General features: G+C 46.0%; 1 protein-coding gene across 1 annotated transcript; it reads right to left on the reverse strand.

Annotated features, from left to right (window-relative positions):
- Window positions 1-152: 152 nt before the first annotated feature.
- Window positions 153-10,759, reverse strand: LOC135824660 (protease-associated domain-containing protein 1-like). Its single transcript, XM_065337380.1, has 5 exons — window positions 10,481-10,759; window positions 8,725-8,852; window positions 2,888-3,006; window positions 1,924-2,097; window positions 153-1,169 (listed from the first exon to the last, which is right to left on the reverse strand). Exons 1-5 carry the CDS (start codon window positions 10,611-10,613, stop codon window positions 1,046-1,048), a joined length of 678 nt encoding a protein of 225 aa, XP_065193452.1. The 5' UTR covers window positions 10,614-10,759; the 3' UTR covers window positions 153-1,045.
- Window positions 10,760-10,884: the final 125 nt, after the last annotated feature.

Consider the following 10,884-nt stretch of genomic DNA (forward strand, 5'->3'; position numbering starts at 1 on the left):
CGTTGCCAGGGAGTAGTAACATACCTACTCCATGCCACCCGCCGCCAGAAACAAGGAAGAGACGAGAGAAACCAGGTCTTAGGAATCTGACACGGCACACATACCACGCGCCCATGCACGCACACCCCCACACTCACATGCAGAGAGGAATGTCGGCGTGGTTGCCATTTTTATTTTATTTTCGTTGTTAAAAAATTGACCAAAACCTCTAATAAAAACCTGGCAGAAACTCTAGCCAAGATCGATAGAATGGGCAAGGAACGAAATTGGAAATGAAATTTTCTAGCAAAACTCCTAAGAAACAGCACGTACTCTAGTCTAGGACAACTGACAGCAAGGGGCTTCAAGCTCAGCCTGCTGAGAGAAGCGGGAGCCAAACCGCAGCACCCCGGTGGCAATAGTAAAACACATTGAAGCATTTCCAATAGAATTTTGTTGCTCGTATGGCGGAAAATATGTTTGACATGACCAGTTCCTGTATAGTGCAGGAAGAGAAGCGCAACAACCAACCGAATCATCTCCCAATGAAGGAAGCAAAACAAACGAAAGCCGACGGCAGGGCAGAGAAGGAGGGAGAGCAACTGCATCTGTGGACTAAACATCTTTTCAAATCCAGCAAACAAATAACAATCTTGTCTTGAACATCAACATTTTGAATTAATCATTACCGTAGTACAAATCTACAAAACATATAATCCCTTCGGGCAGGTGATACGGGTCAAGTCATCCGATGAAGAAAATAGTACGGAAAAGCTGCTACAGGGAGAGAGACACACACACACACACACACACACACAGACAGATGGACAGAGCCAGCAGGAGTAGGACAGGCTGTCCAAACCGCACTGCTTTGCGCAGGACAGTCCTGCTTCCAGGGACCAAAACATCACGTATACAATAAACATGAGCCTTTGTACCGGTAAACAGTTTAATCATGCGGGTGTCCTGCTTTGGATTGATGGCAAGGCTGGATAGACTAGTAGCAGCAGTCCTGCTTTGGATTGATGGCAAGGCTGGATAGACTAGTAGCAGCAGGAGCAGACACTCAGTAGAGAGCCCACGGCGGCCACTTGCCCATGAAGTTCGGCTCTGAGGTAATATTGAGTGGCATAACAATATCGATCTGCTCAAGCAACGCGTCCTCAACAAAGGCATTGGAAAAGTGATACCTGCAGACACAGCACGCAATCACACGTACAAGCATCGCATTCATTCGCCGCCTTAATAATCACGACCAATCTATTATGAACTCGGATGCGGAGCCAAAGTAATCATGAATAAAGAGAAAGCACAACATGTTATGAGTTATGACTAACTGTCCACCAACATAACCAGATTACTGTAAACCGCCCAATATTCGTGTCACTAAATTTTCGCGATTTCTTAGAACCAGCAAGTTTACGATGGCAAAAGTTCGCGAAGCACCGGGGCCACCTACATACACCCACTGTTGAAGCTTGATTTCACGATGGTTAATATTCGCGCTACGCTCTTCTCGCGAAAATAGCGAACATTAATCCGTCGCGAATATTAGGCAGTTTACAGTATATAAAGTCAGCGAGTGCGATATGACCTGGTTACGTTGGTGGACAGTTAGTCATAACTCGTAACATTTCGTCCCTTCTTTTTATCAAACTGCTACGAGGTAGACCAATGTGAGATTGCTGTTTATACAAGGCTTCTGTGGGACAACTCTGCATGTGTGTGTACGTGTGTGTGTGTGTGTGTGTATGTATGTGTGTGACCAAGTTCCTCCCGCGCTCACCCGTCCGTGCCCACAATGAAAGCGACCGGGATGGTCACGTCAGCACCACACCCTGTCTTGTCAACTCTGCATGTGGATGTGTGTGCATGTGTGTGCGTACTCGTGTTTGTGCATGCATGAGCGTGCATGTATGTGCGTGACCAAGTTCCTGCGCTCACCCGTCCGTGCCCACGATGAACGCCACGGGGATGGTCACGTCATCACCACGCCCTGTCTTGTCGTCCACCATGTCCACGAACTGACTGAAGTTGTCCGCGTCTAGGTCATAGATCAGGATGGCCGCAGCTCCCATCTCCTGTGCTACCAAGGCCTTGGTCAGAAATGAACAGTCACTGCAATGGCACAGAACAGAGGGCAAGTATTGAGGTTAGTGCCGTATTTTATCGGCTATAAGTCCACCTTTGTAAAATGACCTAAACCGACCTAAAATGGGGTAGCCGACTTACAGCTGGGGTATAACTGCACCTAAACCGACCTAAAATGGGGTAGCCGACTTACAGCCGGGGTACAACTGCCCCTAAACCGGTAAATCGAGGCCCCAAGTTTGGAGGTCGACTTCTAACCGGGGCCGACCGACAACCGGTAAAATACGGTATGCGAAAGACACGTCACAAGGATGAGTCAGCGGAATTTCGGAATCGCTCATAGGCTATTCATACTACGTTACAATACGCGCCATGTTTTGGATTCCACGTACGGGCAGACGTCGTTTTCATGCAAGTGCATTCACACAGGCACGTATGCGCTGCTCGTACAGCTGTGCGTACAGCTTCTTTTGGACACACACTGCCGGGAATGACAGAACTGGCCTTGTTTGTGTCTATTTACATGTCCATCATGTACTTATGAGAATCCTTCAAATAGAAATGAATTAGTATGGATATTGTGCGTTCAGTAAAACCTGTACCTAATGACCACCCCTTGGGGCCAGAAAAAGCGGTCTTTAGTGGCAGGTGGTCCTTAGTTAGAGGTTTGCACCGCACAACCATATATGAGTGTGAGACCGTCCGTGCCTGGCAAAGTGGTCGGTAGTACCAGGCTGGTTGCTAGTCACGGTGGTCTGTAGTACCAGGCTGGTTGCTAGTCACGGTGGTCTTTACTTACAGGTTTTAATGTACGTACCCTCTTTCCACCAGTACCGTGGCACCGTCCATGTTGTGGTGTGCCTCCACAAATTCCGATGGCGTGCACATCTTCCGTGGCTCGCCTGGTACTAGGTACGTCGGCCGGGGGTAGTGGCCCTGACAACACCCACAACACCGCACAGCACAGTCGTCGCAAGACAAGTCATGCATGCATGCACGCACACACACACACACACAGACAGACGCACACACACACACGCACACAGACAGACACGCACACAGACAGACAGACACGCACACAGACACACACACACACACACAGACACACACACACATGCACACACAGACAGACACACACACGCACACAGACACAGACACACACACACAAACAATAGATTTTTGGTTGGAGGGAAGCAAATCAAAACACAAAGCTATTCTAGTTTCGACTAGGCCTTTCGTACCATTACTTATCAAGTCGAATACAATGGTGAATAACACGGTAGCAAGCAAGTCCTTATATTGTAAATATTCGGCGCATATTTATTTTCGGCTACTTTCCGCCTGGTCATGGTTGGCCGAAAATTTGCTGCAGCCGAAATGTTAGTCTTGAAAGGTTCAGTGTGATATTGTGTACAGGCAGTGGCAGTACAGGGTGAAAAATTGATGCAGCCGAAATGGGTTTAGCCCTGGGTGGCCGAAATGGGTTTAACCCTGGGAGTCCAAAATTTGAATGGGCCAAAAATTTGTAGATTTACAATAACAAAAGGAAGTTAAGCCTAAAATCAAATTTTCACCAGTTGTACGAGGAAACTGAGACGCTTCGTTCCTCCTTTATTCCCAATCGAACTCGCGCACTTCCACCGAAACTGGGTGACGGCACCTTACTAGATGGGGATTTGTATGCAAAATATCACTAAAAGTGCGGATGACAGCGATTGGCCCATATGTTATAGTCTTTTGGACGCCGAGTCAACTTGTTTTGGTCCGAAAAGGCTGCAATGCAGTATTCGGTCCTTATTCCCAATCGAACATGGTTGAACAAGCAGTCACATGCACCTACGTACACCAGTCACCATGCCTGCAGGCTACAACTTAATAATAATAATATTCGCGGGATCCGCGTCGGCATCGCTTGAATGTTCGTTCAGAAACACACAAACTAGCCTTCGCATCCGCAGGCCACCACTATGCCTGTTAACCTTAGTGGCGAATGCAGACCTCACAAGTGAGTCAGGGGAGAGGAGGTGAGTCTCTCAACCAATCGGGCGTGTAACGGCCCATAACCCTGTGAACTGCATCCTTGTTATTCTCACTCCGAGCTGTGAGTACCCAGTTGACCGTGGGTGTCGGCGCAGTTCAACACGCGTAAAAAGTCTTTTTACACGCTCCCTGCTACCAGCGCGGGTCTTGAACTCGGGACCTCATGATTCGCAGGCAGGCCTGCAAACCAATCGGCCATATGCGTTACTTACAGCATGTTAATTTGCCTACATTGCCTGCTAAGCAAGGCCGAGGGTTCCTGGTTCGAGTCCTGGCGGTGACAGCAACTTTTTTCTCCAGAATTTTTCCCGTTTGCAACTTACTCTCCTTCAAACTGATGAGTACATTGCATGAACTAGAAAAGCACTCAGTTTGGAACCAACAAACAAATGCAGCCAGTTCTGCACGCAGAATTACACAGAAAATAAAGTTGCAACTACGAAAAAATGTTCAAAGGAAGTCGTCGCTGCCCCAACCAAATCTCTGCTGAACAAGGACTTTTACAGTCAGGAAGCCTGTAGAAAAATCCGTCAGAAAAGAAAAAAAAATTAAAAAAATCCTTCGAGCCGGATTTGAACCAGCGACCTAAAGATGACTGCACATCCCAGTGATGCGCACACTACAGTCTTCCGCTCTAGTCCACAAGCCAAGGTGCCAAAAAGTGACTTTTCGCTCCCGTTCAAGGGGGACAAAGGTTTGCCATGTGCAAATGATAGAGAATGCGTAGAGCTTTCAGGATCTGTGTCACTTGACCCAGAAACATGGGGCTTTGTTGACCAAATCGACGAAATACTTCTTGAAGAGTGTTACCATAGCAACCAAAGTGATAATTCCCAATTTAGGTATCTTGCAGATTAAATACTAACAGTGTTGCTTTGGAATGAAGTAGCCAAGGCCCAGACCTAGCTGTGTACAAATTTTCATGATGATCGGAGGTGTCTTACTACCTCAATAGCATTGCTTGGAATAGAACACAATAGGGTCAATACACGGAATGCAATATAAGTCACATTTGAGAAAATATTTACAAACAAGGAGCCTGCACAAAATAGGAAATGTTGACAAGTAGTCAAGTACTCTAGATTGATAATTTATGATTTCCTAGCATGAAGGCTCTGATTATAATAGTATTGGCATAATTATTATTATTATTATTATAGACAACACCTCATGGCATGAGAAGAAAATCAGCCAGTACGGGAGATGTGGGTGTTAACCAACCATGGTGAATAAAAGAAGAAAAGTAATGGTCAAGACGGAGAAGCATGGCAGGGACAGGTGATGGTGAATCTAGTGAGCAGATTTAAATGCGTCCAGGGTACTGGCATTGCGCGTAGTAGCGGGCAGCGCAAGCCAAGCAGAGTAAGCAACAAAGAGTGGAGAGCGTACAAGGGAGGATGTTTTAGCCAAGGGGAGGGCAACAGAGCATCTTGTCTGGGAGCCATCTGTGATTCGGAACCAGTTATACACGTTAAGATGAGGAGGATGTAGAGCTAGTTTAAATTTGTGAGCAAAAGTGCAAATTAATTTTTGACGGTGGGTCGACAGTGGGCAAGCATTTGCAAGGACATACAGGGAAGCAGAAGGGTAGAGAGGGGGTAGACTAAACAGGATACGAAGAAGATAATGGATCGGATGGAGAGCCAAGTATAAATTTATAGGCAAGAAAAAAAGGACCACTAAACTACAAGTTACGCTATAATGGCCATTAACACCACCAGTTACTAAACAATCAGCTCATGCCATAACATTGCACGACGGGCCTTCCCTATCAAAATAATAAATTCTACTACTACTACTACACTGACCAACGGTACTGTATTTCTACAACTAGCTGGCTAACAACTCTAGCACATCTTGGATGCGCACACCAACAGCCTTCCAACTTACTATTTTATTATTATTATTTTTATTATTTTGCTAGGGTGTTTCCCACAGCCCTATGGTCTTCTTACGGGAGCCCCTAGAAAGGTTAAGCATGATCGAATAAATGTGCGATAATCTGTACAAGAACGAACAGTGGAAGGCAGCATGTTCCACTAACCAGAACCTATGTAGCCAAGACGAGAAAAGCAGCTTTAGTGCAGGCAGAAGGCAAGGCCAGAGTAAAAGAGATTTGGGACCTAGTGACGGCAGTAGTGTGCCACTAGAGGAGCGGGTATGGCAAATTTCTTGTAGGAGAGAGCTGCATGTGCCGCTATGGACAGAGCGAAGTACAAGAATAAAAAGCTTCAAATTGACTCGGACGGAAATGTGGGAGAGGTTGTAAAGGCTAAGAATATGTGAGGCACTGGTGAAGTTATCGAAACCAAAAACTATTCTTAGGCGCCTGTTAAATAGCCGGACATACTGTCTTATTGAAATAGTAAGAACTAAGGGTGAGGACGTAAGCACTGCTTGCATACTCCAATGACGACTGAATGACACTAAGATAAAAGCTACGCCGTGCGTGAAATGGCAAGAGATATCTTGACATGTGGTAGGCACCGAGTTTCCTGTTGACAGACCCAATCAAGCTGTCAATTGGTGACCCAAAAGTCAGGTGCTCGTCAATAACAATGCCAGGATAGCGTGCGGACTGCGCTCGAAGAACATGGATGCTGTCAATGACGACACTGGCGGAACCAGGCACTGCTGCTGTCTGTCTGTGAGGGAGGAGGAACTTCGTTTTTGCTGGGTTCAGCGTCATGCGCTTCCCTTTCAGGTAGGCAGACAGCTTGAGCAGATCTCCGTTCAACGTTCCTATGACTTCCTCAGCAGAGTCTCCAGCTGCGTACATATTCACATCATCCGCAAACTGCAGAACTGTGGAATTGTTCACACAGGAGGGGAGACCACGGACATAGAGGCTGAAAAGGACAGGCCCCAAAACGCGTGGCAGGCCCTCTGGTGCAATGAGCTGCTGCGTTCTATCACTCAGGTAGCTTTTTTAAAAACCATGCCAGAGCCGAGTCACCAATCCCACAATCAAATAACTTATTCACAGCAACTGGTGATTGACTCTATCAAACACTTTCCTGACATCAGCAAGCACTACGCCAACAACCTTCCCATTATCCAAATCTTTCATCCAGCTATCAATTATAACACAATTGCAACAGTCAGGGCCTCCTTACACGAATGATATCGTCTGTATGCAAATTGCTGGGGTGGAATGTCAGGATTCTCTTGGAAGGCTGTTGGAGTGCGCATCCAAGATGTGCTAGAGGTTTTACCAAGTTAGTTGTAGAACGTCAGTACAGTCGGTCAGTGTCGTGCAATGTTATCGTATGAGCTGATTGTTTAGTAACTGGTGGTGTTAGTGGACATTATAGCGCAACTTGTAGTTTAGTGGTCCTTTTTTTCTTTACTATAAATTTATCCTTGGCTCTCCATCTGAGTCCATTCTTGCACACCTGATGAGCCGTCCTTATCTATACGGCGAAACGATCGTCGTGTGAAACTGCTGCTTGTTACCCGCTGCTTATTGTCCATTATTATTATTATTATTAAATTTTTGATAGGGCGAGCCCCACAGGCCTATGGCCTTCTTACAGGGTACCCTAAATGTGCCAATACAAGGTTACGGAAGCGGGAAACAGATGTGCATAGGCGAATCTAAAGTGTCATAGTCGAAGTACAGTACTATTTTACTGAGGCATTCGGTTTTGCATGATTCTTGTTCGCATACATGTAGCTTCCCATTTTATTGATCTTCGCATCTTTGAGCCACACAAGTTGTGTGGAATGTTGCTTTGCGTCCTTGAATCGTGGTTTGACCGTATTGTCCAGTGGTCTTGCCAGTATCGTCATCGACATGCATGAACATCCGCCAACGACGTCCTTCACAGCTGAGACTTTCCGCCTTCATGCTAGGAATCATAAAGTATCCTTCTAGTGTGCTTGACTACTTGTCAACATTTCCTATTTTGTGCAGGCTCCTTGTTTGCAAAATTTATTTTCTCAAATGTGACTTATAAATAATTATTGCATTCCGTGTATTGACGCTATTGTGTTCTATTCCAAGCAATGCTATTGAGGTAGTAAGACACCTCCGATCATCATGAAAATTTGTACACAGCTAGGTCTGGGCCTTGGCTACTTCATTCCAAAGCAACACTGTTAGTATTTAATCTGCAAGATACCTAAATTGGGAATTATCACTTTGGTTGCTATGGTAACACTCTTCAAGAAGTATTTCGTCGATTTGGTCAACAAAGCCCCATGTTTCTGGGTCAAGTGACACAGATCCTGAAAGCTCTACGCATTCTCTATCATTTGCACATGGCAAACCTTTGTCCCCCTTGAACGGGAGCGAAAAGAGCGAATAGTCACTTTTTTGCACCTTGGCCTGTGGACTACTCTACCAACTGAGCTATCGAAGGAGACAAGAATACGGATGGTGGAACAGAGCAATGTGCATTAGGGCGCTGCACTCCATCTGCCATAATGTCTCAATTGTGCATGAGCAAAGTGCTGCTATCCGCGAGCTGTCGCTGTTCGTGAGGTTGATAGCATGCAGTCACATGGTCGCTAGGTCTGGAGATTGTGAAGTTATTCGCTTATTGTTGATACTCGTGGTCGCAATTCAAGAGGTTGACTTTAGAGGCCATCCACAAATTATCACACACTTACAAAGGTTGAGCCGAAGTCCCGAGCAGGTAAAGCCTTGTAGATGTAGGCTAGTTTCGACGGCCGCACAACCTTGAAGAAAACCGGATCTGGGAGCGGAAGCGGAACTTCATCATCATCGGACCAGCAACCTTGCAGCAACATCGACACCAACAACACCAATACAGTTATAACCACACAGCACCAGCAGCAACAGCAGCAGAAGCAACACCACCACCACCACCACCACCTGTTGGAGTTTTACCTTTGAGGGTATGCTTGTGCATTTTATAAAAGCATGTCCACAATCTATGGAATTATGAAATTAGATGATGTGTCTTGCTGTGTGTGTGGCGGGGTGGGGGTGGGGGCATTCTGTTTCCAAGAGTCTCTGGTTGGGGCAGCCCGTGGGGGAAGGGGGGGGGGGGCATTCTGTTTCCAAGGGTCTCTGGAGTTTGGTTGGGGCAACCCTGGGGGCTGGGGCTGCCCAGTTATCTGTGCTCTTGAAACTTCACTGGATCTGCTCTGACATCAAGTCTGGATAACATACGTACATGTGCACACACACAGACAAGGCCGGTCTAGGCAGCTCGAGGTAAAGCTCGAGGTGATGCTGCTGTCTGATGATCGCTGAAATGCGTGAAACTTTAAAAAGTTACAGCTCGTACACAGCCTTTCGCCTCTGTTGTGTGTGCAGACACATGTACTAGTACATGTACTGTTGGTCGCTGAAGAACAGGGGGGGGGTTAAGCCTCCTAGCCTAAGCTAGAGTACACCATTTTTTATTTTCATGTATTGCAATCTATGCAGTCGTTGAGTCACCGCGCGTATACATTGGTATGCCGAGCTTGATGAAATTCTAGCCTGGTCGTTCTTCGGCGCCCGACACCACTGTATGATCCACTTTCTCCAAGTGAATCTGAATTATCTCAAAGTGCAGATGGTGTGCAGAATAATTAATTACTGTAAATTTCACAAATTTTCGGTGTACTTTTATTTTCGGTACTTTCGGTGCGTCTGTTTCATACCTAAAATTTCAATACACCGAACAAACACTAACACACATAATCCAATACGGAACTGCTTCTCTGTACCGAAATTTCTGTTCACCTAACCTGGCCTTTTGCCCTCATACCGAAAATACTGACCACCGAAAATTTCTGAAATTAGAGTATGTATGGTTGTCTGTCTTTAGATTTTGGATGTTTGGTCGACTTTTTTTCGGAATAACCCAGCAAGGAAAATACGTTCTTCTGTGATGAGAAATGGTTCTCGCACACGTTTGGAAACCAGCTTGCATCGCCAGATGTCCAGGTGCCTAACGTACATGTACGTGGACCAGCAGCACATGCGAATATAATACACGTGCAAGAATTTTCTTTTTCAGATGTCAGTTTAATATCTGCATGCTGCAGTGCTCAGCAGGGAGCCCTGCATGTCATTGTGTAAGGCTCCCTGGTGCACAGTTGGCCTCCTCAAACGGGGGCCGGCGGAAGGGGCGCAGCACAATTCGTTTCCTTCCCGTAGACACAGACTGACTAGCCTGCATGCACAGTGCACATAGGTACGGCTATCGACATGATGCTCAACTTCAGCACATCTGTTGAAATTCGAATATGGATGGTGTACGATTCCCCAAGGGAAAATCCCACAACTGATATTATTTTTCAGCACGACAAGGAAACTGCCTTGAGAAGCTCAAGCATAAATTTAATTATACAGCTACCGTTGCAAAAAGAGGAAATACTGTAATATGATGTTACATCATGTAACGCTAACCTGGGAGCTGGCCAAAGAGGCATAGCAAAATGCACGAAACTGCTGTCCACCATAATGGCGTCGTGAAAATTGTCCTCCGCCCAGAGCCTGCGGGCGTGTGGCAGCAACTAGAGGACTTTCCGGCTACATACATAGGTCCTAGATAAAATAGGCGAGACGACAACTCAACTCTCCTGGCTACTCCAAAGCATTTGACAATGTGAGTAGTTACATCGGTCAAGAAGGATGAAGACTTGCTAAAGACAAAGTAAAGTAGAGTGAGTACAAAAGCTTTTCGAAAGTTCAAGAAGTTTGCTTTGTTCAAGTTTTACACCTCATTTTCAAAAAAAGCCGAGTGTAAATCCCCCTGTCGAAAAAGAGTTTTTACTGGAGTCTCGTACCGTTGTCATGTGCGTTTTCCCTGT

Source organism: Sycon ciliatum, chromosome 9 (genome assembly GCF_964019385.1).
Source record: "Sycon ciliatum chromosome 9, ocSycCili1.1, whole genome shotgun sequence".
Lineage (NCBI taxonomy): Eukaryota > Metazoa > Porifera > Calcarea > Leucosolenida > Sycettidae > Sycon > Sycon ciliatum.

Bases quoted from the DNA above. Each gene is read 5' to 3' on its own strand.
- LOC135824660 (XM_065337380.1), bottom strand. From the start codon at position 10,613: ATGTATGTAGCCGGAAAGTCCTCTAGTTGCTGCCACACGCCCGCAGGC. The intron at 2,098-2,887 runs GTACGTACATTA...GTGCCATTGCAG, and splicing joins ACGGTACTGGTGGAAAGAGG to TGACTGTTCATTTCTGACCA. The intron at 1,170-1,923 runs GTGAGCGCAGGA...CTGTGTCTGCAG, and splicing joins TTCATCGTGGGCACGGACGG to GTATCACTTTTCCAATGCCT.